At 30.0% G+C, this 27,796-nt stretch overlaps 3 protein-coding genes and 1 long non-coding RNA gene across 4 annotated transcripts; 2 read left to right on the top strand and 2 right to left on the bottom strand.

Moving 5' to 3' along the window:
* Positions 1–949: 949 nt before the first annotated feature.
* LOC137814872 (pectin acetylesterase 12-like) lies at positions 950–5,012 on the bottom strand. The gene is made up of 12 exons (XM_068617798.1): positions 4,429–5,012; positions 3,955–4,037; positions 3,572–3,701; positions 3,393–3,466; positions 2,673–2,759; positions 2,465–2,589; positions 2,305–2,365; positions 2,131–2,184; positions 1,926–2,003; positions 1,728–1,833; positions 1,480–1,625; positions 950–1,325 (listed from the first exon to the last, which is right to left on the bottom strand). The coding sequence occupies exons 1-12, from the start codon at positions 4,631–4,633 to the stop codon at positions 1,218–1,220; spliced, it is 1,257 nt and encodes a 418-aa protein (XP_068473899.1). The 5' UTR covers positions 4,634–5,012; the 3' UTR covers positions 950–1,217.
* Positions 5,013–12,522: 7,510 nt separating this feature from the next.
* LOC137814870 (protein NRT1/ PTR FAMILY 4.6-like) lies at positions 12,523–16,538 on the bottom strand. Its single transcript, XM_068617797.1, has 6 exons — positions 15,919–16,538; positions 15,711–15,798; positions 15,393–15,610; positions 14,771–15,193; positions 14,545–14,663; positions 12,523–13,754 (listed from the first exon to the last, which is right to left on the bottom strand). Exons 1-6 carry the CDS (start codon positions 15,919–15,921, stop codon positions 12,911–12,913), a joined length of 1,695 nt encoding a protein of 564 aa, XP_068473898.1. The 5' UTR covers positions 15,922–16,538; the 3' UTR covers positions 12,523–12,910.
* On the top strand, positions 15,101–16,597 carry LOC137814871 (uncharacterized). Its single transcript, XR_011081690.1, has 2 exons — positions 15,101–15,233; positions 15,341–16,597. It is a non-coding gene; the product is annotated as an uncharacterized lncRNA (long non-coding RNA).
* An 8,453-nt stretch (positions 16,598–25,050) lies between these two features.
* Positions 25,051–26,912, top strand: LOC137814869 (rhicadhesin receptor-like). Its single transcript, XM_068617796.1, has 2 exons — positions 25,051–25,623; positions 26,183–26,912. Exons 1-2 carry the CDS (start codon positions 25,512–25,514, stop codon positions 26,722–26,724), a joined length of 654 nt encoding a protein of 217 aa, XP_068473897.1. The 5' UTR covers positions 25,051–25,511; the 3' UTR covers positions 26,725–26,912.
* The last annotated feature ends 884 nt before the right edge of the window (positions 26,913–27,796 follow it).

The raw sequence follows: 27,796 nt of genomic DNA, 5'->3' as shown, positions 1-27,796 counted from the left end.
TACAAAGTAGCAAATCATAATAAAATGATGAATAATTTCAAAAGTCGAAACTATAAAAACATACAACATTAAAATTATAGAACTATTAAGTTATACAATATGAAAAAAATGGGTAAAATATTATTAGTTGTGGTCGAATCAGGTTTTATGTGTTTGATACCCCAAACAAAGATACTTGAATTTTTAAACAAGAACTAAATCAATAATTTGAACCAAATCAAATTTAGTTAAAGTTAATCAGATCGAGTAAATTAGTAATGTGAGACTCATCATTGAATGTTTTTATTTTTATTTTTTTGTCCAAATACTTTGGAGTTATGTGTCGTTGGAGATTAGTGAGTGATTGGGTTTGGGCAACTGCAACATAAGAAGCTTTGGGCCATACCTAGCCCAGTTACGTGCAGGTACCCTAGACCAACCCTAGGAAGATAATTACTCCCTGCACCCCATAATGAAATTTGAATCTACACCTGATGCATACGTGAAATGATCAAAATTTCCTCAGCAAATCAAAATATATTTCAGAATTCTTTTTTCAGAGTACTTTTCTGGATTTAGATTTTTGGAATTTCTTCTTTGAAATTTGTTTATGATTTTGTTTTCTAAAATACATTTTTTGTATTTTGAAATTACTTTTCCAGAATAAATTTTTTATTTTCTAATTCTATTTTGAAATTTCATTTTCAGAAAACAAAAATCTATTTTGGATTTACCTTTTCAAAATGTCTTTTTTTCAATTTTGGAAATTTAAAAGTGGATCGTTTTTTTTTTTTTTTCAAATTCTTCAATTTAGGATAATGTTTCGGGGTGCCTAATTCTCGAGTATGATTGTTTTTTTTTTTTTTTTACTTTATTTTTAACCAGGGCAGGGGGACTAATAACGATTTCAATTCAGATAAATTCATCCCATTTTTTAATTAGTATTGCAAACAACTTACAAGGCGTAAAGTACTTAAAATGAATTTTAGCTTTTGTAATAATGAAGTTTATTTCACATACACAATCATGAAAAGTTCTTAAGATTGTTAAGGACACAACTATGAACTGCCTAAGTGTAGCAACTTTGTTGGTAGAAGTTCTTTTTATTCTAAGCTAAAAGGGAACTAAGCTATGACATTTTCAGCTTCCTTTTTTCTTTTATTGTTTTCCATAAGTTAATTGAATGGCATAATCCGCCAGTTATGCAGAAATGAATGAGATGATGGATGAAGTTTGGGTCATCTGAAAATGAGATGATGGCACGTATTGTCACAAGGGTAAGGACAATCAATGACCTTAACACCTGCTCGATCGAAATACCAATCTCCAACAGCCACAGCGATACCCTGCATATTCATCAATATCTAAATGTTAGATACATGAACATATTTAAATTAAACAAGTTGTTTCTAGAGGTGAATCAATGTTCTTTAGCGAATATAGTTTCCTTTATATTGACCCTCCTATTTTCTTCGAGTATTTCAATGGCTACAGACTCACCTTGTTCTTAATAACAGGAGAATTGTCAGCAAACCATGTATCCTGCCTCTCAGTTTGGCAGTGAGAAAAACATGAATTAATAAACAAACCATTTTGGTTTGCTCTTGCGAAGTCTTTGATAACATTCAGCATGTGATTCCGGAATCCTGCATCAAAGAGATAATCAAATATCTCAATCAGTTGAATAATTTATTAAAGGCTTCTCTCCACTTATAATGAATGCTATTTTTCTACAGTATGTTTATTACCTTGCAGATATTGGATTTGTGGTGCAGTACATTTAGCATGATTTAATCTACAATCATGCCAATAGCCATGCGGATCTGCAGATGGAGGAGCTAAACTGGACTGGATCTGAGGATAAGCAGGGATATGTATTTATTAAGTCTAATTTAATGATCCAGAAATTATGATTTATTACCAGTTGATAAAGTGAGACAATTTACCTGCCATGAATCATAAGCAGCATTAAGAATGAATAGCGGGGTCTTAACACTGGCAATCAAGTTTTGAGGAAAGAAGCACTGAAAAAGGGGTAGAAAACAAGTCACTGAAAGTTCAAGAGCAAGAAACGATGATGCATCCCTTTTCTGCATATTATTTTAAATGAAACTGATATTCCTAAATTTTTTGGCACAAGACAATGATTACCGAGATGGGATCAAGGTGATTAGTACAAATTTGTGGCAGATTCTTCTGCGCTCCCTGCAATGATCAAACAAATATTTATCAGCATGCCTTGAAACTTATACTCATGTAAATGACCAAGTTTTCAAACCATACAAACTTTTTGTCACACTGTCATATTAGATCACACTGTCTTACCTGCAATCCTACAACACCGCCATATAAATTCCTGAGGGTACGTCCACCAGATACGTCAATCCTATAATTCCAAGGGAACAACAGTTAGACACTAAATTAAGAACTATGATGATGGTGGAAATTGCACTGAAAGCATGAAGTAGTACAGCTTGCCACATACGCATCAAGAAACAACCCAGCATCACTTAGACATTTCACTCTTGTGGTCATTGGAAAGAGACCACGAAATTCATCACAATGAATAATAGTAGCCAGGCCACCCGCGGAGCATCCCGAAAGAAGAGCCTGAACCAAAATTAGATGCACATAACATGAGAAACATTACAGAGATAGTATTATATATATCCATGCATATGAGTTTCTATAACCTGATCGGCAAAACGCATTCCCTTTGACATCAAATCTTCCATAGCAGCTGCCCAAATACGCTGTCCTCTGAATTGCAGTTCAGCAGTCTATTTTTGACAAAATTTATGAAAGTAAATAGAGTGGAATAACCTTCACTTAATTCATCATATTCTAATGCCTCACTCCTAGTCTTCTGCTATTAAATTCTTGGTTTCAAAACCTTGTTTAAATAAAGTTCTTCCAAACAAATTCACGGAAATATAAAAGAACACAACTAAACTTAAAGATTTCAAAAGAACTAGAATAGAAAAGAAAGAAAATCACTATGTTGTCTCTTGGTACAATAAATCATAAGAAGGTGAATGTATTTTGTCTTCATTTCAACCTGTTTTCTATCTTCAATTTTCCCACTTTACACCTACTCAACCAAACAAGCCCATACAATGTAGTTGCAAAACTAGTCCTCTATGTGCATTTAAACCTTTTCCTCTTTACTTCATGTTAGATTTATTTTTGTTTGACTAACTGTGAAAAGAGTCTTGCACTACCATTAAACCATATGGTACCAAGAGTTTAAAAATTGTTAAAATCTTCCACTGCAAATTTAAAATGCAAATTTGACAGTGACTCTCTCAAATCGCACCCATTAAAGTGAACAGTTCAGAAGGCAACAACTTTGTTATGTCATTTTCTTGCAACCAAAATATCAATTTAAGGAACACCGGGATATCAAACTGTACCTCATCTTCACTATCCCCAGCAAATGAAGCACCGTCACAATAACGAAGCTTTATTCTATTCCAATTGAAAAAATCTACAAATATGCGAACAATAACATGAACAAAACGGCTGATACATATGACAAGGAAAAGAAAAGAGAAGAATTTGATCATTTCAATTTTTTCAACTGAAAAGAAACCTGGATTTTCTTCGGCCTTGTTACTCAATATTCCAGTAAAAGGGATCTCTTTTTCCATGAAATCTGATGATCCACGCCGGGTTTTCTTGCGATAAACACATGTTCTAATATTATTACACCATCCACCACCCTGCCACAGAATTTTAACTTCAACATCACAATGACATTTGGAGATCCTAAAACTTTTTTATTACTATACATTTGTCATGTCATGTGACAGAAACGGTATTCCAACAACTCATTCGCTACAAATGCTTTTCAAGTGGGAAAAAGAAATACATATGAAACTCTTGCAAGCCATGTTTTACACGGTAAAAAATCCATTACAGAAAAATAACATGAATCAAATCAAAACAATGAAAAAGACCAAGTGATAGTAATACCTCTAAATTAATAAGCCACCTATTTGATCCTGATCCATATCCTCGATGCAAATGATAACCAGGTAATGTTCCATCCAAGCAAACTGCCAAAGCCAAAGAAAGGAATTATATTTAGCCAAAACATTCTTAATTATGGTTAAAAACTGCTGTTCAATGCCAAATATCCCGTAAATATGTTGCAGTTCCTTCATGTAGGAACATTCGTATTTTACATGGTTAATAATTAACTGAGACACGCTAGGATTTAGTACTTAAAAAATTCAGAATCAAAACTTGTAAGAAATAAAATTTTCAAAAATGAACAAGAAAACAGAACAATTTCAATCAGACAAAGTGCATTCCAAGTAACAGCAGCAGAATATTAAAATGAGAAGTGGCAACAGCAGTTATACTTCAGACGGTGTCATAAGCTAACTAATTTGCTTATGAAATGAAAAATAAATACAATAACAAAGGTTGAAATTAGATGATTACCTGCTCCTTTAGCAGCAGCATTTTGGACAAGGGTGAGTCCTACCAGCAGAAGATTACTCCCGGCGTAGGATAAGGAAGCTTCATGAGCCTCCAATAAAGACAACTCTGTTTCATTCAACTGATGTTCATAATAACCTCCGAACCCATCAACCCAGTTGCTGAAAACAAGTGCTATAGCAATGACAGTCCAGAAAACTCTCGCCATGGCCAAACAACACTTGGTAAGTTGGCAAAACACGGTACTTTGTTTGGCTAATGAAGCAAACAATAATGCACACCCAAATCTGACATTAGCAATAGATGAGAAGCCATTTTTATTGAAAATGTTTTTTCTACTCTTAAATTTCGGAGCTAATCAAGGAAGAGTTACAAAAGTGGTAATAACGAGAGAGATAAAGAAAATGAAGGAAGGAAGAAAGAAAGAAAAGGAATGAGATTTATACACACAACACTACGTTTGGAATCGTATAAAGTTCACGCTTGCTAAATCTTGTGTACACCGTTTGTGTCACGGATGCTCTTTCTACTTTTTTTCTACATTAATTTTGATGCACTGGTATTATTCAAAGTGTATGATAATGTGTGAAGAGTTAACTTTCAGCAGATTTTTATACCGCTACAAAATCAAAATTAGAACTATCGTTTAATCTTTACTCAATTTAGTTAAACTTGTGTTAATCAAACTAAGAATTGTGTTAATAAAAAGGGTTGCTCAATTATTATAATCACATCAACATGTTTGTACAAAAGAAGAAATGTCAAACGTAATTATTGTGGGTTTGGTTTTAACGTTGTTATGCATTTACAAAAGAAAAAAAAACGCAGTGTGATTTAATGAGAACACGAGACACCGCAATAAACGGTGGTTCTTCTTTGTTGTCTTGTGACCACTTTTATTGTTGTATACTCTTTTTAAGTAAGATTTTATTTCTTGGTCTTAGGATTTAGGGTTTAGATCTTTTCGACAGAAAATAGAGAAGTAGTCAAGTTCATTTCATCATATATAAGTGAGTGTAAACTTCATTTCATGAACCGGTTTTATAGGATTACGTTGGGTTAAAGTTTACTTTGTAATATGGTATGAAAGTCATTTAAAGTCTATCTAAATGAATACCGACCATCGTGTCATATACTATCTGACCATTATCGGAATACCCATAATAATATATATATATTTAAAAAAAAACAATATAACATGCATAACCAAAACACATGCACAACAAAAACAAATGTGGAAATAAATAATGTAATTAAAAATATTTTTCAATTTAATTATGTAGTCTTTTGTAACAAGTTTGAATGTGGTAAAGCAAGAATAAGTATTAAAATTATTATAAATATTTTTTAAATTATATAAAAAAAAACAAACACTGTAGTTTGTTGGCTATCGTTGATTAGTAATTTAGTAGTCTAAACTTCTCTATTTTTTTGTCTAATTTTTAAAATAATAATACCCAGTAATGCTTAACGATAAATATCTCCAAACAATGCAAATTTTTTTAACATGGTTATGGTATGTTACAAAACGGTCCCCAGGTATCAAATAAGAGTATTATTAATATATATATTTAAAAATACGTAAAAGGTATTTAATGATGTGATTTATAATTATTTTTATTTAATATTTAATAAAAAAGTCAAAAAAGGAAAATATTTTGAATTGGTATCTTTATCCATCAAATAAATCAATTATTCAATGGATTTGGCCATTTTATTGAAACACCTTTATTAATAAGATATATATTGAATGCATACTCATTCCTTTAAAATTTAGAAAGAAGAGTCCAGAAATATTTACAACTGAAATATACTTTGTATTTAGAAAGAATTGTATTTCCAGAATCAAATTTGGTTTTTCAGTATTAAGAGCTTAGTTAGTGTATTGTTAAAATATATTTTTGATTAATTAGAATCGATAATAAGCATAACTTTTAAAAAAATTATTGTGTAACTTATAAATATTACAATATATAGCAACACATAATGAAATGGAAGTATAACTTTTACATTATCAATATATTTAAATTAAATTCACAGTGTAATAAAGTTATCTTCCAGTCCATTTGTATCTCCATTTTTTTAACAACACCTATTATTTAAACTTCATTCTAAAATGATGAATAAAAATATAAAAGTATAGAAGGTTCGATGATAGCACATGCTCAACACCTTTTTTACGAGCACATGCTACAAATTTTGTTATTTTTTTTATCCGCAAAAAACTTAATTTATTATACAACTTACAAAGGGACCAAATCTACATACATGATTAAAAAAGTATCGTCAATAATGTTTATAACATTTTACATAAGTTGTTCTATAAACTATTAGTCCGACAAATTGGTGTTAGATAAGATTCAATATACAAAATTAGAACAATAAACATAAATAGGCGAATTTTCATCAGCATGAAAGTATAAATAATGCTTGTAATAGCATGAGTAAATATTAAAAATAATAGAGAAAAATAGTTTTGATAAATTTGGGTTGAAGCGGATAAAGCCAAGAAAAAAAACATTTTTATTGTACTGCAAATTTAAAACAACATGATATCTTGTTTTCTTAGGATATATTTTGGAACTTGGACCATGGACCATGCTTCTAGATACAATATTTTTATAAGATATGAGCAAATTATATATTATATTTTCTTCTTTTTCTCGCCAAATATCTATTCATAAGAAAAGGCAATCCCAACCTAAAAAATTAACGTGGCTTCGAACTTAACGCAAAGCCTAATAAAAGAAGTGAGGAATATAGAAAGAAAGTGGGAAATGGTTTATTTTTGGGTGATAGCATAGATTCCAAACTTTTGGTGAGTGGGATAAAATATGCGTTTCTTTTGAATGTGCATTTCCCACACAAAGGTAAGTGTTACAAGGGTAAGCAGCTAATGAAGAGGTTGAGTACTCTACACCTAAATTTCACATTCAAGGTAAGTGTTACAAGGGTAAGTAACTAATGAAGAGGTTGATTACTCTACACCTAAATTTCACATTCTCTTTTATTTTAATTTTTGGTGTTCGATGTTTTAACTTATCATCATCTTTTAAATAGAAGTATCATCTCTTCGATAAAAGTACTTCTAATGACACTTTAACATTCAAGTTAATTTTAAGTATTGTTTTTCAAGGTATTGGGGTCTAGAGAACGATTGCTCCTGTTTTTACCTTCGGTCGGTCACTGTCATTCTAAACTTCCTGCTTCGCCTTCCTTCTCTCGGTCGTCTGGTTTCATAGGTTGGGATGGTAACTGCAGAAGGCACTCCAACGCTCAAGTCAGTCAGGATGTCGGCATTCGGTTGTTAGAGTATTGTAGATAATGACATACCTGATTCTTGGAATCTACGCTATTTATATTACCTTAATAGGCTTTCGTTGGTGAGCCGGATTAAGAGATTGGTTCGTGTTTAGGGTTGTGTTAAACAATCCTTAATTATAGATTAACTCTGCTGACTTAGTCAACCCATGACTTGTCGTCATGGGTCGGTCGGTCACATATCGTCACATAACTTTCTCATAATGATTAAGTGGTTAGATAGTTCGAATGTCAACCCATGACTTGTCGTCATTGAGTCGTTCGATCGTGTCAGTACAATTATTAAAGTGATGAATGTTCAAGATAAAAATTTCATTACTTTTATTTTAAAAGATGATTATCTATTTATAGCTATAATTTTAAATAATATGTACATAATAGTAAACATGATTTAATAAAACTTAATTATCCGTTGATCTTGATTTCCATATAGCGTTATTTAATGATGTTCCTAATTAATTTATGAAACATGTACGAAATAATCAGAAATCTACTAGTCAAATCCTTATATATATATATATATATATATAAGTATTCGACTTTCAGATAATAGAAAAAACATCCTAAGATTTAATAAAAAAAGCAACCATAATTAACAAAGTTGGATGACCATATAATTAAAAAATTTATAACTTCAACTTCAAGTAAATTATAGCTAAGAGATTGGGACATTGATAGCAACAAAAGGTTGATTTATATAAGCACCAACCATTAAAAGTTATGAATGAGAGAGATCACAAATCCCTAGAATGATTTGATGTTACCCTTTCAAGTATTTTATTTGAAATTTGAACACAAAGATTAATGGGGTGAACCACAATTCATCCTCTTCAATCATGATTTCCTCAGAACTTAAATAAAGGGCGCATGTGAGAGCTACATGCCCAGCAATCACATGTGATGCAAATTTAGCAAATACATAGATTATTCTATAACAATGTCTCATACTTTTACTTTTTTACAATCATTAAAAAAAATAGAAAAAAAAGTGTAATACATGATAAGTTATGTCAGGTGTGAAAGAAAAAATGGGAAAGAACAATGTTACTCCCAAAGATTTGGTATTATGCAGAAATAATTGAGGAGACAGTAATTAAGACAGTGATGTGAACAACACAAACTAAAGCAAAAGGCACTTGGTCTCTCTGCCCTACTTCTGCCAACACATAATGTTAAAGCTCATAAATCCAACTTTTAATTTCTTATATCCTCATGTACACATGTATATCATATTTTAACTTATAATAATAATAATAATTATTATAATTATTTTTACTTGTTTATTTATCTATTCTTTTATTATTATTACTTATTATCATGAGTGGCTTACAGCACCAAAGCTCAAATCAAGAATAATATAGAAGACCTTAGTTTGAGTCTGGATCTGGAATTCTTCTGCAAAAGGTAATAGTATAGGTGTGTGATTATATTTTAATTCTGTGTTACACTGTGAAGTTCTCTTCAATATGTATATTAACTTAACATTCAACTTTATCAAGCTTTTTATGATGAAAACACAACACATCCCCTTCTTTTTAAATACTTCTTACGGTTTTATAATGGTTACCTATTTCTTAAAAAAAATTTACTTTTTGTTTAATTTTTTTACAAGAGTCGATTAAGAGCCAAATTCATAGGAAAAATATAGTAAATAGTTTAAATTTAAACTTTTTTTTATATAATAAAAAAAATTTCTATTTGGATGATATGACGTATGAAACATTATGTTAGATTTTAGGATAAGATAAGACTATTTTGATAATTAAAGATTTAATTTGTTTTGTGTGAAATTCATCTAAAGCTTAAATGAAGAATGATATGTTAAATTTCAATGTTATTAAGTTTTTTGGTATTAATATTCGTACTAGTAAAGTTCTTCGTCCTCTTTCTCTTCACTAGGTTGAGTTAAAATTAACACTAATGGGGCTGCTTGGAATATATACTGGTTTTGCTACTTGTGGAAGTATTTTTCGTGGGAGTATGAGGAAGTTTATTGGTGGATTCCCTGTGTTTTTTGACGTTCATACTGTTTTAGTTGCAGAGTTTTATGAAGTTATATATGCTATGAAGGAAGCTTAAAGAATGGGGTTTACTAGTGTATGACTTGAATGTGATTTTGTCTTTGTTTGTATTGCATTCACGGATAGGACTAATGTACTTCATAATCGATGAAATACTTGTTTTAATTATTGTGGCAAAATCAAGTTTGAGTTTACTCATATTTTCCGTGAAGGAAATGTGTGTGCTGATAAGTTGGCTAATTTATAATTTATTTATAGGTAATCATTTTATTGGTATAATAGGTTTCCTTCAAGTTTATTTTTATAATTCTTTATAAATATGTATAGTCTACAGATGTACTGTTTTTGTTAACATATGAGTTTTTGTCTAGTCCCGTAATATTAAATTTTTGTGATGAAAGATGATTGTTGTTACTTGATGTGTCAACATAGCTGAGATGTTAAATTGCATAATAATACTCATAACATATCAAAGCTTTATAAATTTTTTTTTATATAATTGTTATGTTTATCTTTTTAATAAATTGAACTAAGTAACTAACTCATTAAAATCAAATTATTTTTACACCCTAAGATAAACCACTAAGTAGTTTGATATGTAATAATCGAAAAATAAAATTGTATTAAGAGAGAAAAAAATAAATAACTTAAAATTGAAATAAAAATAAAAATATAACTAATTACCTATTTTATTTTCTTATTTTTATTTTATAATTTTAAAATTTGTTTCAGTTTTTTCTCAAACATTTATTTTTATTTTATTTTTTAAAAAATTCATATTAGATATCACTATGCAACAAGTAAGAACAATCATCTTTCATTACCTATGAAACAAAATATTAGAGATTTTTTTTTAAAAAATTTAAATTTTTTATTCATTTGTTAGTTTATTGTCACTTATTTGATATTAGAGATGAGTGAAAAGATATAAAGGAGGTGGAACCTACAAGAAGACTTTTAAAGCATAAAAGGAAATAAATGCACTAAAAGTTCTATTATGTAGTTACAGTAATGATTGTGTAATTATTATATATGTTTTGAGTTTATTTTCAAAATTACTAACTTTTTACATTTTATTATTATAATAATAATAATAATAATAATAATAACAAATAAAATTAACATGGAAAGTTTAAAATAAAAAACATGTTAATAATAATACTAATAAGTGTTTAAAATAAAAAATAAAAAAATGAGTGAGATTAAATCCCTTATCTATTTTCGTAACCCACTATCATTAAATTATTTAACGTAGCTCATAAATAAAAATATTTTATATATCTTATTATTGTATTTGTTAATTCTATAAATTATTGAGCAAATTTCATTTTTTAGTATTAAATTCTATTGTTTTAATTTGAAATAAAAAAAATAATGCATTTAACTAAAAAATTAATCACTTATGAAAAATAATTTAATATAAATTATCTTATAAATCTTAAAGTTACAAGAGTTATTCCTATTTAAAAAAAATTAAAAATTACCTTTTAAGCACAAACAGGCACTTCATTTATTGAACAAAAAACAAAATTGAGGTTATAATTTTTTAATATTGTTTTCATTAAATATTATAATTAAAAATTATTCAACATATTTTACTAAAAAATCATTAAATAAAAACTAATTTAAAAAAAATAAAAATTAAATACTATATTAACTAAATTAAATATTATTTTATAAACTAAAAAATTATTAATATTTAAAATAGTTTTTATTATTAATAAAAAAATAATAAATTAGTTTTTAAATTTAATTAATTATAAATATTTTAACTATCAATTATTTAAATTTTAATATTGGTAGTTAATTAAATACAAATTTAAAAAATAGTTTATAAATCTTGATAATAATAAAAATTATTTAGATATTAATAATTTTTTAATTTATAAAATAATATTTAATTTTGTGAAAATAGTAAATAATTATTTTTTATTTAATAGTTTTTTTAATGATATGAAAATTCGTAAAGAAAATAATGTTATATTTGTTTTTCATAGTTAAGATGATCTAATCTAGTAGCTTCAACGGTATACGTGAATTATTTTAACTTCTTTATCTGTTTTTAATAAAAAAAAAATATGAAAACTATCACAAAAAATAATTATGATATATATACTTATTCTTGAAACAATTATATAGTATAGAATGCTACAAATTATGTATGAAAACTTGCAAAGGGAAATTAGGACAGTGCTTATCTGAAGACTAAATTTACTAGATGAAGTAAGAAGCACAATGCCTAAAATAATTTGCATATGTTGTTTAAGTACTGTTTCTTTTGGGTTGCAATAATGAGTGATAGAGTAGAATCTAGTTTGAATTGAGGGACCATGACCTTGGTCCTTGGGGTCATAATCCAAATCTTGGATACCTAATCCTAAACAAAGTGTCAATGGAATTTCCTTCACTTTTCTTTTTCAGCCTTTCTTCTTCTCATAGTCACTTCGCCATCACACCATCCACCATCAAATATCCATTTTCATTTTCTCTTTTTTCATCAAACCCTGCACTGCAAATTTATGGAAAAACAAAAAAACAAAACTTCCCAGGTCACCAAGCAAAACTATTTTTTTTATATAAATAAGTATTTATTATTAAAAAATAATAATTATCAAATTATATGTAACTATAAAAAAAAATCTCTTTTTCTTACCATTTTTTACATACCATTTTCTTATACTAATCTATTTTAAAATGGAACTGAGCTAGCATGCTGGTGGAAGAGGTTTACTAAAACATAATTTGTACCACTGACTACACTCAAAAAAGCTGTTACAAATTATAAACGATGTTAGATACAAACATAGTTACATATTTGTTTCTTTTATAAGACTAACTATGAAACTAACATCGATGAATGGCCGTTGGGCTATTACAAAAGCAGGTGAATGAAGTTACATTGAAAAAGAAATAAGTTAAAAAAGAAAAGCTTTGAAAGGCAACAAAAAGAAATAAAGCATACAAGCAAACATGTAGCAAATAGAGATTTCAAGCATTACTTAACTATTTCCACATCCCAAGCTCAGTACATAATAGCAGCCTCTTATGCTTATTGTATTCAGTATCCATTAATAAACCATTGTGCTTCCTTTCTTTCATTCTCTAACATTGCCATAGGGTCCTTCACTTCTCTAACATTGCTTTCAACCATTCAGAGGCATTTCACCTAAACCCTTAAAACCTGGACCAGAGTCTTCACGTTTGTACTTGTACCTTGAGGCCCAATAGAGGTAGTTAAAAAAGTTAAGGCAACTAAGGGCGGCTAGGAACCAGTAGAACAAGTTAAGGTTGTTTTGGTTCAAGTCGAATCCATGCAACCACCCTTGTTTGCTTGGAGTGATCCTTTGGGTGACAGCATTTATGACATTCACAAAGACTGTGCTCAAGAAGTAACCAAGGGATGTTGACAACCACGTTAAAGAGGTTGAAAGTGATTTCATGCTAGCAGGTGATTCCCTGTAAAAGAATTCCAATAATCCCACAAGGGTGAACATGTCTGCAATGCCAAATATACCATACTGGAATGAAAGCCAAAATAGGCTTATAGGCTTAGAAGGGTCTTTCCTTCCTTGATCCCTTCTCTTCACTTCCACAATCCCAGCCACTGCCATTGATATTGCTGAGAGTACCAACCCCACCCCTACCCTTTGGAGTTGTGTTATGCCTGAAGGGTGTTGAGTGATCTTTCTTGCAAATGGCACAAAAAATAGTTCATACAAGGGAACTAGGACACTTATGAACACAAGGGGGATAACAGGAATGGATGGTGCAGGCACTGTTAGAGACCCAAGTTTTAGGTTCATTATATTCCCTTGTTGAACTGAGAATGTTTGAAGTTGTGCCATACAGGTGTTCAGTATAATGGTACTTGCTACTATGGGTAACATTCTTGTTAGGATCTTGACTTCTTCGACCTGTGTCACTGTGCACACTTTCCATGCTTGGGGTTTTGAGTTTTCTTGGATAATGGCCGCTTTGTCTAGAATCCTGCGTAATTGAACAAACCTCAACTTTTTAACATGCATGAATGTGAAAAAAGGGGAGAGGAGACATGTGTATGCCTAAATCCAAATCTTGTCATCAATTATTGTACATAGGAAGACTATGATTTAAGCAACCAAATAATAATTAAATATCAACAAAGAATAAATCATTGAAGTTGGCTCAACTGATGAGTCTAAAGTTTTCCAATTTTAGAGGTAACAAGATATACCAGAAATCGGGTTAGCAGGATATTGATGGTAAAAAAAGGTTAGATTTAATTCAGACTTCTAAAGTGGAATCTGATCCCGATGAAAACTATTATTTCATATTCTGTTGAATTACAATCCAAATCAAATTATGAGAGAACCAAATTTCCTACTCGTGGACAAAAATAAAAATCACAGTTATCCTCTGAGTTGTATGATATTTCAGAAAATGAAAAAGAAAAAGAAAAAACTAACTGATTGATTGCATTCAGTACTGTTCTTTATATGCCTCTTCCTTAGTTATGTCAGAATACTTTTATTTTGTGTTGTGCAATTTACACACGGCATAGATTTTTTCCCTTCTATAATCATTCATTCCCCATATCTCTGCCGTTCCTTGACGTGTAGAGGTTATAGTGGGACCATGGTGCTTGGCGTTACCTACTACGAGGTACATGAAAAAGAATCCTAACATGCCAATTTGCTGGACCCTGTTTAGTTTAATAGTCTTGTCATTTGCAAGAAATTATTAGCCTTTTTTCTGTGTATGCCTGTTGTTAAGTATGAAATTGAGGAGGGAGAGTCACCTCATTTGGCTGGTGTGGGCAATCTTCTCTGCTGTAGCATCTTTATCACTGATTTCATATAGTTCCCCATGTGACTCCGGCAGTGACAACTTTCGGTTCTTAAAAGCCACAACAATAACCTGTAGTTAACAAATAAAATGGTTTTTTAACATTATAAAATGTGCATGTAAGTTGGTTTAGTAGTTTAGTACTTATCATGAAGAAAAAGCCAAACAGAGATGCACACCTGAGCAATTCTCAAAGTGGGGCTATCTCCTGGAGTTTTGATGCGGTAGAATGGCTTACCAAGAGCAAGGGTCACAAATCCAACAGAGGAAGCAATGGTTATTATGAAAAAACCCCAATGCCATGCTTTTTGGGTGCTCACCCACACAACACCAGTGACTCCTGTTATTGCTCCCACAGTTGAACTCATCAAAAGCCAATTGAAAAAACTGGCAAGGGCTTTTGCCTCAGTAGGATCCTTCTCATCAAACTGGTCGGCACCAAATGCAGTCATGGATCCTCTCACCCCTCCCATTCCCAATGCCATCAAGCACAGTGATGTGTAAAACATCCCTGCTATGCCACCTTTGACACAGCTTGACTTGCCACAAGCTTCAGGGTGTAAATGATTTGAAGCAGCCTGAACTGTGAGCATTGCCAAAGCCTACATGTGTGCAACCAGATACGATATAGCCATGCTTGGTGTGAGACTTTTTAAGAAATAATAGTTTTCTTTTTTCAGAAACTTTATCAAAAGGTTGAAAGGAAGTAATTATTTTGTTCAAATAACATTCGTTTCTATGTTGGGCAGGTCATTGGGATTTAGGAATTTTCAAAGATGTTATTTATTGTTCATCACTTACCAGAACCTCTAGTGATCCGAAAAGCAAGCATGTGGTGAATCTGTTCAAGTAAGTATCTGAGATGAAGCCCCCAACAAGGGAAAGCAAGTAGGTTGAACCCATAAAGTTTGTGAGGGTGTTGGCTGAGCTGGCGAGATCAAAGTGCATCACTCCATAAAAGTATAGGACTATGCTCACCATGTTTGCCACAAAACCCATGTTGTCCAATGCTGACAAGACTACAATGAACAAGGAAGGGAAAGGGGGTAAAAAAAGCTGAATATATATCTTGCTATCAAATCACACAACAGAAAGTCTTCTCCTTTTGCTTTTGCATACCAAAAATGAACATGGAAGCCATGAATCCCCCTTTACTTCTCTTCCATTGGTTGAGGGGCCTTTGTTCTTCCGTGGCATCATGGTCAGCCTGTATGACAAGATTTGAAACTCATTAATCAACAACACACACATAGAGAGAAGATAAAGGGCTTGAGAAGGAGGATTGAACATGAGCAGAATGAATGAGTCAGTAGTGCTAGTGGGTTACCATTCTAGAGATTTTGGAGAAGTGTGTTTTAGACAGGAATGGAGTGTTCAGGGGAAATGGTGTTTATGAACATATAGCCCAAAAAGGAAGCTTTCGAGAAAAAGATAGAGCTCAGACAAGGATGGTAAAGAGAGAGCAACTTTGAGCATAAAATGCACAAGAGGGCCTAGTTTATAATTTCCACGACCTTAAATTGATTCCCTGTATCCTTCACTAATTGTCCTCCATGCTACTCATCATGCTCTCTGTCCCTCCTTTTTCAAGGCCTCTTAGCTCACCAGTTTGGCATTTTCAAATCCAAAACAGAAAAGAAAGATTTGGGTAGTATTCTTGACAGGGTATCCCTCAACACTCACTACTGATTTGGAAGCACAAGTGGCTTAAGGATGTTAATTGCGGATGCTTAATCAATCAATTATCTTAATCAGCCCAACATGCTTGCCCCACTCCACTCCATCTATGTGCTTGTCTTCGTTGAACAATCCATTGGTAGCATTTATCTATTTCCTGAGCCAGAAGCTTTAATGGGTCAATTTGAAAGGAAAAGACTGCTTTACGAAATTGCGTAGACTTTTCTCGGTTTGATTACATAGCATTATTTGATTTAGTGGTCATATCACAGTTCAAATTCATCAACTGTTTATTAACTATAAAGCAGCTTCATACACTCATCACGTGATTTCCTCATGATTTTGCTCTTAATTATGTCATAAGAATAGCCTTGATATATGTGTGAACGTATTATACTACATCATTAATGAGAACTTGTAATGGTTTGGATTCGAAGTTGAGTGAATGCGTGGTTTGTGGACTCTTAACATTTTGGCAGTTAAATTAAAGCTGCACCGGCAGCAGCAACTTTGTGTCAAAGCTGAATACTTAATTGTTGTTATTCTGATACGTATGAGAGGACTAAGGTTGAAATTGAAACTTGTCCTTTTGGTTAAGCAGCTTTGTCAGACAGAAAAAGGATATAATTTTCTTACAATGGAAAAAAAATCACATACTGCCCAAAAATTTGCATTTGTACGAACTAGGAAGAAACACATAAAGCTTCAAATTTGGCGAAAGCTGACCTTCCAGTTCCATACCCCAGAGGGCAGTAAAAAAATAGAGAAATGACACGAAAAACCGAAATCCTAAGTCAAATATTCAAAGTTTCAAACTATGGGTCACATGGTACAGCTCATATGGTGTCCTCAATGTCCTTTTAGAGCTCCATTGTTTGATAAAAGTCCATGACTGTCACTTTCCCTCTCTTATCATGCACATCACTGAAATTCAAGAGCTTTGCCTTTAGCTTTGCTTTGTAATCTCATTCCACTCATAAAATCCATCTTACATTTGAACTGTCTCTTTCACAATAGCAGTCTAACTTCTAGTATCTCAATCATGCTAAATCTTTTTGTTCGAAAATCACTGTCAACTGAAAACACTTTTTTCAGTGTTCCCTCATCCTGTTTGATTGGTGGGTGAAGCAAAGATGGGTTAGAATCAGAACTGGTTTTGCTATCACAGTTTCACCTTACAAGCCAATCACTTTGAAAGTAAAAGTTAAAAAGTAAAAAACCTGCCTGATTATAACTTGTGTGTACATGTTAGTTACCATGCATGATGCATGATGCATGGTAGTTTTGTTTCACTAGTCCAGCCAGAGCCAGCTAGTCCCACAGAAACAAAGACATTATAGTAAATGAGCCCATCAACATCATCTGTATTGAGGTTGCTGCTTGTCAAAAGAAAATGCACATGATAATAGTCCAAATCATCTTCATTGCATTCCAGGGACATATCAAAACACCTGATGCTATCAATGTCCTGCTCTAAAGATGGAGAATATATAAAACAGATATTTATACAATTAAAATAACCCTGGATCTTTCCAACTTTAAAATTCAGAGCTCAGAATGGTGCAAGTCTCCTATTTTTATTTATAATCGGCAACCTCAATGAGACTACAAGCATTAGTGCCAACAAATTATCAAACTTTCAAATTCTCAACGCTGTAGCTCACCAAAATGAATATGGGGAAATGGAACCCAGTTTTCAAAATGGACCACACCCCACTTTCTAAAGGATAAGCTCCTATTTTCAAAAACTATTTTTCACATGGTTTGATTTTATTAACGACAGAAACAGAGAAGAAAAAATCAGTGCCAGACTTACCAAAAACAATTCTCTCATTTGACGACAAAGAAAAACTAAAAAAAGGAAAAAAATTGTACAAAACTATATCTTTATTAGAAAAAGCTATTTTTGATGATTGGAGAGAAAATTCAAGTTTTTCAAAAGCTAAAAAGATATATCAGTTAATAATTTTCAAAAAGTGTCCCTCTTAAACAATTTTTAGTTTTTCAGTTTCGTTTACAGAAAACAGATATTGGGAATGTAAATGGTTAGTCACTTGAGTAAAGTTTGGACTGAAGAAAAATGATTAGCCAGGTATGCAGTGGGAAGCAAGTGAATTAGTGATTGGTCACGAGCTATAAACAGAAGAAACAAATCAAACCAAACCATTTTATTGACATGGTGGGTACTAATCAACAACCACTACTAGTAGAAGTTGCTGATGCAACTTTAAAATTTTGGATCTATCAATTTCAATCAAAATCATGCATCCCTTTGTGGTGGATATGTGAATTTCTTTTCATGATTAGACTTTTACACACACAGACTGTAGTGTAGATATATGATGTTCCAGCCCTTCTTAATTCATAAACCTTCTTTTTTCACAAAAGCTTGATTTATTAACAACCCCACCTTCCATTCCTTCACATTTGCTTTTTCAATAACACCCCATTCTTATCACTTTCCCCACACACACAAACTTGTTCATGCTTTTCCAAAGTGCATGCTTTTCCAAAGTGCTTGCTTCATCACTTCTCTCACCATCTTCTGGGTTTCTTGCTGTCCCTGCACCTTCCTTTCAAATCGGTTATCCCCACAAAACAAATTCTATTGCTCTTTCAAAACATACACAACACTGTGTACCACTTGTTTCTGCTTCTATTATTAGTTATTAGTTGTGCTTGTGCCTAATACATAGTACATATACTATGTTTTCTGGTATTTATGGCAGATTGTTTTTATTTCCTTGTGCTTGTCTGCCACTGGTTTAATCATTAAGTGTAGTTTTTGAAGATGACAAATTAACAAGACAATGTATGTTATATATAAAAGGCTGGACTCTAACTTTGAAATCATAATTGTAAAAATACAACTCTTTTATAAATTTAGTAAAATAATTCTTTCAACGAAAATTCCATTAATTTTTATGATTTGATGTCAAACTAACCTAACACTATTGAGTTTAAAATAAACTTTCTTGTCATTTTACCATTTGAATGATTCTAATTTATAAAACCTACTTTTCTTTACTTATACACTGTATTTTAATATTATTTCTAGTTAAAACTGAATTTTTGTTCTCATAGTATAAAAGATGATAAATTCTTATAGTGTATTTAATAATTTGATAATTGAAATATAAAATTCTCTCAATGATTTGATTCTGTTTAAATAATGAATATGAACTTCAGATTTGGTTTTGACAAAAGCCACGTGAATTTTGTTCCATTGTGTTTAATTGATGTACGTCAAAATGATTGATGAATAACAAATTAATAGTGAGATTAATATGAACTTTTAATGATAATTGGTTTGCTTAAATGTAAAAGGATTGAAAAGTTACATTAATTATATGCAATTTTATTATGAATATATTAAAAGTAGGTATGTGAAATAAAGACTTTCTATCTACATTAATTACTTTGTTTTCATTTATTAATATTTATTATTAAAAATGTAATTATATTTTATTTTATTTTCTTTCCATAAAAGGGTGATCAGAAAATAACTATTTTAAGTTGTATATTGAACAAAAAACAAAATTTATGATGCTATTGTGTTTCTCTTATACTTTTTTATGTTTTAAACTAAAGACCGAATTTGTCTGTAAAGTATATATTTTTTTTTTCAAAAGTAAAATTTTTCTTTAAAATAATGTCTTTCCTACGCTGTCTTAATCCTAATATATATAATATTGTTTTAAGAGTAGTCTTTTCTATATATTTTTTAATATTTTCTAAATAAATTCCTTTAATTTTTAACAAAAAGATAAAAGTAGAATTGAACTCTATCTTATTTATTTGCCTTTTTTCACATTGGTTAAATATTAAACTTAAAAAATAAAAAAATAAAAAGTGATTAGGCTTGCCAGAAAAATCATGGTAGGATGGTGTTAAAATGTATGGTTTGTCCTATCAACATTAATAAATTTTCATTATATTTGTGTTTTTAATTGTAGCCTACAATTTGATATATTTTTTAAATATTTATTATTTCTTCAAATCGTTTTCTCGGTATTACTATAATAAACTTTTTTTCCACTTTCATTCTCAAGTACTTTTATTTAACCTTTTTTTCCTTGTTTTGTACCTCTTTATGATGTATAAAGAAGACTGACATTTTCCTTCTTCATTTCAAATTTTATTTAAGAAGAACTAATAGAAAATATGATGTAGAAAATAAATAATAATATAATTTACTAAAAAAATACAAAATTCTTCTTTCTATATATAAGAAAAAACAATAACATTATCTCTTAAAAATAAGAAAAATAGTTATAAAATAATTTAAAGAAATTATTTTTTCTTAAATTTTTTCTCAAATACTAAAATAATAATAAAATTTAATATATTTTATTAAAGAAATACTAAGGCTTATAATCTTCATTTTACTTAATTACCACAAAATCTGCACTACCTGCATATTCATTCCTACCATTTTATCATAACACATTTTATTAATTAAAAATTGTTATTAGTTATAAAATTTAAAGATAATTATCAACTAAGAGTTGGAACTCATTGAAATTTATGTTCTTCTAAAAAAAAAAATTAACTTGCAAGAAATCTTGTACTAAAAATGCTGAAAAATGTTAAAATTCCTAAATAATTATATGTTGCTAGCCTTTTTTTTCTTTTAACATATGTTTTGGTTCTTTTTATATTGTGGCTATTTTTCATAGTATCTCATATTTATGAGACTGTTTCTTCCTACACCTCCATAGGTTCTTCACCTCCATACACAACATGAAAATATCTTTTTATCCTTCTTGTATCACCCCATATAGTACCTTTTGGATTATGTAATCCGAACATGCATTTGAAAAAAACTTCTGAATTATGTAATCTGGAAGCTAAAAAAGACTTTCGGATTACATAATCCAGAAACTAATCATGCATATGAAAAAAGGTTTCCGAATTATGTAATCCAGAAGCTAATTACGAATTTGAAAAAAGACTTACAAATTACGTAATCCAAAATATTACAGAATAATATTTTTTAAAATATGAAAATTTATGGAGGTGAAAGAAGAATATATGGAGGTGCAGGAAGTAAGAATCTATTTATGACCAAGCCAAGTTCGAAAGGATTGTAATGGGCTAGGCCGAAATCAATTTGGACCAGTTATTGATTTTGTGTGGAGATGGAATTGTTGTTTCTTCATGCACCTCACTAGCTTTTTGTGGCACTCCAGAATTCTTAAAATATTCAAAATATTTTTATTCCATTGATGTTTTTATTTATTTATTTTGGAATAGGTAACCTGGAAAAACTATGAATTATAGAATTCATAAGATATTTTTAAATTGAAAATATCTTTCAGATTCTATAATCCATAATGGTTACTTTAAAAAAATACATTCTAGATTATAATCTGAAAAATATTTTCTAATTATAGAATTCAGAATATATTTTTGAATTAGGAAACCTTCTGGATTTTGTAATCCATAATATATTTTTTAAAGAGAAAAATATTTCAAATTATAAAATTTATAGAGTATTTTTGGATACGAAAATACTTTCTGGATTTTACAATCATGAAGGTATAAATAAAATAAAAAATATTTTCAGATTGTAAAATCTGATATATTTTTTTAAAATAAAATAATCTTTTCACCTGATCTATAGATGACACGAGGAAGTATGCAGGTAGGTGCAGCAACAAACATCCATGAAATATAGCAGAATTTGTTTTGGACTTTACACTTACGTTGGAAAAAAAGTTATATGGGCCTAAATTAAGGAGTTGTTGGTCATGTTCTAATTTTATGTCACAAAAAAATATTTGTATTTTGTTTTTCTGTTTTAACTTTTTAATTTTCAATATGTTAGTTAAACCGCCTCTAAGATTTTCTCAATAAGAGATTTTAAATAGTTATATTATATTATCAATTATTTTTAAGCAAAATAATAACTTTTGAAGCATTTTCTTAATTTTCAGTATTTTCAAAAATATTTAAATTACACTAAAACCTTGTGAGTTATGACGTGTTTAACAAAGTGTATCAATCTAAAGTTGAACGGATATGATTAGGATCCAAAATAAAGTGAAACAAAACAAAATGTTATAAGAAAATCATGAAATAAAAATTAATTTTAAAAACAAAAAATAATTAGTTGTTATAATAATTAAATTAAAAATTATTTTAAAAACTAAAAAAAATAGTTTTTAAATTAGTTTATATTATTGTTAAATGGTTTCTAAATTGGTATTTAATTAGCCACAAAAATTTTAACTACCAATTATTTAGATTATAAATTTGGTAGCAAAAATCTTGGTGGCTAATTAGATACCAATTTAGAAATTATTTAACAATAATATAAATTAATTTATAATTTTTTTTTTAGTTTCTATGTTATCTAATTTAGTAACTATAGCAACTAATTATTTTTTGTCTTTAAAATTGATTTTATTTCATGATTTTCTTGAAGTGATGAAATTTTTGTGTGGTGGGTAATTGGTGTTGCTTGCTTCTAATTCGTGAGGAAAGCAATGATGTTAGCTTTATAGATTAGATTTTTTCCCCCGATTAATTTAATGTTTGCATAATGCAATAATTTTTAATACCATCTTAATAAAGTTTAATTTTTATAAAATCACAAATACAAATGATTCTTACATATATATATTATCGTGATTGGTGTTGTGTTATATGTGGTGTTGTCCAGAGCTGCAGCATTTGTATCTGATTGAATTTTAATTTGTCTCTAAGTATATGAATGTTTGATGCCTTGCAGAAATGGTACAAGAGAAAAGTCAAGGAGTGAGAAAAAAAGATGAAAGAAATGATAATGATGCAAATGGATTAGGTTAGAATTTGGAGGATGGGTTGTTTGTGTCTTTGTCTTTCCTTAGCATAGACTCCACTATTCCACATCCCCACAACACCTAACGTTTACCACTTTTTTTTCCCTTAGCAATGGAAGATCGTAGAGCTCATGCCTCTATATTATATTTGAGGAATAAAATCCAAAAACTCCGATACCTGTTTTGATAAATCTAATAAATAATTGTTAGAAATCTCACGAAGAATAGAGTATTTTATTATATATAAATAAGTACGAACTTTAAATATAATGAAAAATTTTAATTTTTAATTTCTCCAACAAATATTCCTTCATTTTATGTTAAGATATCGATTTTATTTATTATAAATAAATAAAAAAATTATTTAAAATTTGAGATGATGATATACTCAGAGCTTACATCACACATAAGATTATGATTCAAAAAATAAATAATTTTTGGCTAAAATTTAAAATTTTTATATAATAAGATATACTAATTCTAAAATTATATCATGGCACATAATAATTATAAGTGGACGTCTTTCTTTATAATTTTTTTCAAAATAAATAACATAACATTTTGCTTACAAATTTGTTGACAGTATATAAAATATATTTAATACCCACCAACTATCATATATATCCAAAAAGTAGAAGAATTTTAAATAATTTATTAAAAGAAGTTAGTAATATTTAACACATTGTTGGTTAGAATTTGTTAAGAATTATAGAAAGTATACGGACCCAATTTATTATTTAATTTTTAACTTATGATTTTGTAATTTGAATATATTTTAACCAGTAAGAGTTTATTAGAAAAAAACTGTATTCCTAGTAATTTAAAGATGTGGTATTAAAAATATTTATAAATTATAAATTGTTATTTTTTTCATTTATTACTTTAAGAGGGGCGTTGGCAGCACATTTAATAATAAATTAATAATAATAAATTAATAAAAACTATGAGTGAGATCATTTAATAAAAAGTTTAAGACTTACACCGTTTTATATTTATAATAAATTCCAATCAATTACAGAGACCATGATGCATGTAATTTGTTTAAAGTAAATTGAAGATTGTGATAATTTGTTTTTCGTTTACCCTTTATCTACTTTTGTTTGATAATCTTTTTATTCATGGATATGTAACTTGTGCTTATATGCTTGGCTAAACAACACTATTTATAATTAATATAAAAATGACGTTACAATTTATATAATATCATTTTTGTATTATCTTTTTATCGTTATAACATGAAATATTCTATGCGTTAGAAAGACAAATAAACAAATAAAACTTGTATTAAATGTTGTATGAGTTCTTGATCAGATAATATTTTTCTTTACAACACAACTCCATTGCCAAGGAGTAAAGCATTCTTATTTTAATGTGTGTCTGGTTTTTTAAATTTTATCTTTAATTACATTGACTTTAGAAAGTATTTTTCAAATGAATAAATTATTGAATTTGACCAGAAATAATGGATAACCGCTGATTTAATAAGTTCAATAAATTTTTATGAGGATAAATTTAAAATAATTCTGATTATATTAAAATTTTAAATTTAATTAATGAATAAATTATTGATCCAGATGAAGGAGAAGTTTTGATACTGGTTTAGCTTTATGGCCGGAAAGGTTTGCATACCCCTTGTATTTAATTTTAAAAAACTGCTTATAAAAAATACTTTTTTTTCAAATTTAACTTTTCTAAAGAAAGGAAGATGAAGCTTAAAGATAGATGCATTGATGATGTAATTAATTTTAAATTTTGTTATATTATATATATAATCACAATTAATTTTCTAACAGTGACTGAGTGGGTAAATATATTTATTTATTTAGTTGTTTGAAATCAAAAGCACATTTTTCCTGATACAAGATGAAACGGACCCATGTGAGGTTGCTCATACCGTAGAAGACACGACCTAAAATAAAAACATTTTATTTAAAGTAAACGCCATGTATTGTAAACTAGGATTTTTGAAATTTTGAGAAGAGGTTTATGCAGAAGAAATTGTTGTAGTTGGAACACAAAATAAGGTCTACGATTCTGACCGTAAAACATGGCTACAAATGAATAAACTAATGAAACACTCAACAGAAGGGCGTGGAGCAGAGCACAGGTGACATGTGTGAGAACCGCAACTCACGATTGACTGGGTCACACACACAAACCTTCATCCAAGGCCCAAACCAAAACCCAATTCTTAGGTCTATTTTATTCATTTGTTCATTCCTGTGTTTTGTGTCCAAGAATTAGGCATGTCGCATGCGTTTGATTCACACGCGCGCCATTTATTCAACTTATTAGCACACCATTCTTCTTCTTTTTTCTAAGTCATCTACTTCTCAACCCCTTCTGATAAATACCTCATACAAACAATTCTAACATACTTTTCTTCTCTTGTTCTCTCTTCCTTTCATTCCCAACTTCATTTCTCTTGCATACCAACATGAAGTTCTTACCCTCCCTTCTACTCTTGACTTTTGCTTTGCTGCTAACCACCATCACTGCATCAGATCCTGATCCTCTTCAAGACCTCTGTGTCGCTGACCTTGCCTCAGGTTCTACTTTTCTATCAAACTCTCTTCCTTTCATCTTCTACTGTACACAAATCAAAACATCATCATCCTCACTTTCATGCATACCTTCACTTTTCCCCTTAATCATTACATTTCAACCTTTTTATTCCATTACTTTTTCTTAATCAATTCATTTTCCCACACCTTTAATTTTGCTCTTTAATGAAAAGTTCCTCATTTCATCAACTTTTCCTTTCCCCTCACCCCTCGCTACAATTCAACACCTCCTCAGAAACGGTGTCCACCCAATTAAAATAATAAACTTCTCACCAACTCCCATTAATCATTTCACATTTTTGTAGCATGATTGGTACACTGAATTTTTAATTCATGGATAGTTTGATAGTGAGAGTTTTTTTCGGTGAATGATAGGTAGACATACAAAAATTGAATACAGGTTTTTACCATCTTAAATAATCAGAAATCATTTTTAGCATCAAGTTATTATAAAAAATAACAAAGCTGTTCTGTTGTACATGAGAATTTGTGATCTGCATAACATTTTTTTGTGCAATTCTGATTGATGTTGTGATGGTAACAGCTGTTAAAGTGAATGGATTCACCTGCAAAGATGCTGCCAAGGTAAATGCCAGTGATTTCTTCTCAGACATACTAGCCAAACCAGGTGCCACAAACAATACCTATGGGTCCTTGGTGACTGGAGCCAATGTTCAGAAAATCCCAGGACTGAACACCCTTGGTGTATCTCTGTCACGAGTTGACTATGCTCCTGGTGGCATCAACCCTCCCCACACTCACCCACGTGCCACCGAGATTGTGTTTGTGCTGGAAGGAACCCTCGATGTTGGGTTCATAACCACAGCCAATGTGCTGATATCAAAGACCATCTACAAGGGTGAGATTTTTGTGTTCCCAAAAGGCTTAGTTCACTTCCAAAAGAACAATGCAAAGGAACCTGCTTCAGTCCTTGCAGCCTTCAACAGCCAATTACCTGGCACACAGTCCATTGCTCTCACCTTGTTTGCAGCCACACCACCTGTTCCAGACAACGTCTTGACCAAGGCCTTCCAGGTTGGTACCAAGGAGGTTCAGAAGATCAAGTCTAGGCTTGCACCTAATTAATGTCTCTGATATCGCTCTTTCACCCTTCTGTCTTCTCCTTGTTGCTTTGCCATTCATGTTTGTTGCAAAACTAATAAAGGATTCTTGGAATGTGAGTAAATGGGGTATCTTCATTTCTTTCATAGTTGCAATTTGAAAAATTATTGCATGCTTGTGATTTTGTTAATCAAATGTTCTATTACTGCTTCTGTGCCTGCTGTTCATTTCCTAATAGTTATGATGAATAACTGTTCTCCCGTGAAAGTGTGGAATTTGAATCGATTCACACTTTCCTTCTTAATTGATTCTCATAAACATAAATGTGCCACTTCATTTTTTGTGAACGAACCAAAGTAAAAAAAAGAAGAAAGATAATATATATATATATATATATATATATATATATATATATATATATCTTCCATTTGAAATACAAAGACTTCTTACCAACTTTTTCTATTATTACTGAAATAATTGTATACCACAACACTTTTTTATTATAATTACTTTTTCTTGTATCATATATTCATTATTTTCAGACCTTTTTGTCTGTATTATATAAAAAAATGTGCAAGCATAGGCGATGTCATTTTAGCTAGTATTGTGTGAGCAATCCAAATGAGATATTTAAATTGATGAGTGTGTTTTTAAATAGCATATCCAATGTAGATCTGAAAAATAAAATGTGATATAGCTGTAAGGTGATATTCTATTGTTAAAGATTCATTAAATTAGATAATATGTTTGAAAAGACAACAAAAGGTGGTAACAAGTATGGGAGAAGTTTAATTATATAATTTAACAATCTGGAAGGTGCAAATTACAAAATCAATTAACTAATGTCACGCTACCAACCCATATCATTTCGCATATTCCCTCGTGCAAGCAATTTAACCCCAAAGCTTCTCTCCAAATATAATATCAATTTGGTGGAAAAAAAATATAAATTTGTATCTTTCAAAAAAATAAATATCTTGTTATCATTTATCAATAATAAAAATTAATTTAAAAATTAATAATTTTAAAAAAATTTAAAATGTCTCTAATTTTTTTAATAAAAAGTTTTCATTTCCGAGATAAGAAATAAAATCAA

The sequence above is a fragment of the Phaseolus vulgaris genome, chromosome 1, assembly GCF_000499845.2.
Source record: "Phaseolus vulgaris cultivar G19833 chromosome 1, P. vulgaris v2.0, whole genome shotgun sequence".
Taxonomy (NCBI): domain Eukaryota; kingdom Viridiplantae; phylum Streptophyta; class Magnoliopsida; order Fabales; family Fabaceae; genus Phaseolus; species Phaseolus vulgaris.
The sequence above is the reverse complement of the archived record's forward strand: the minus strand, read 5'-3'. Positions and strand labels throughout refer to the sequence as shown.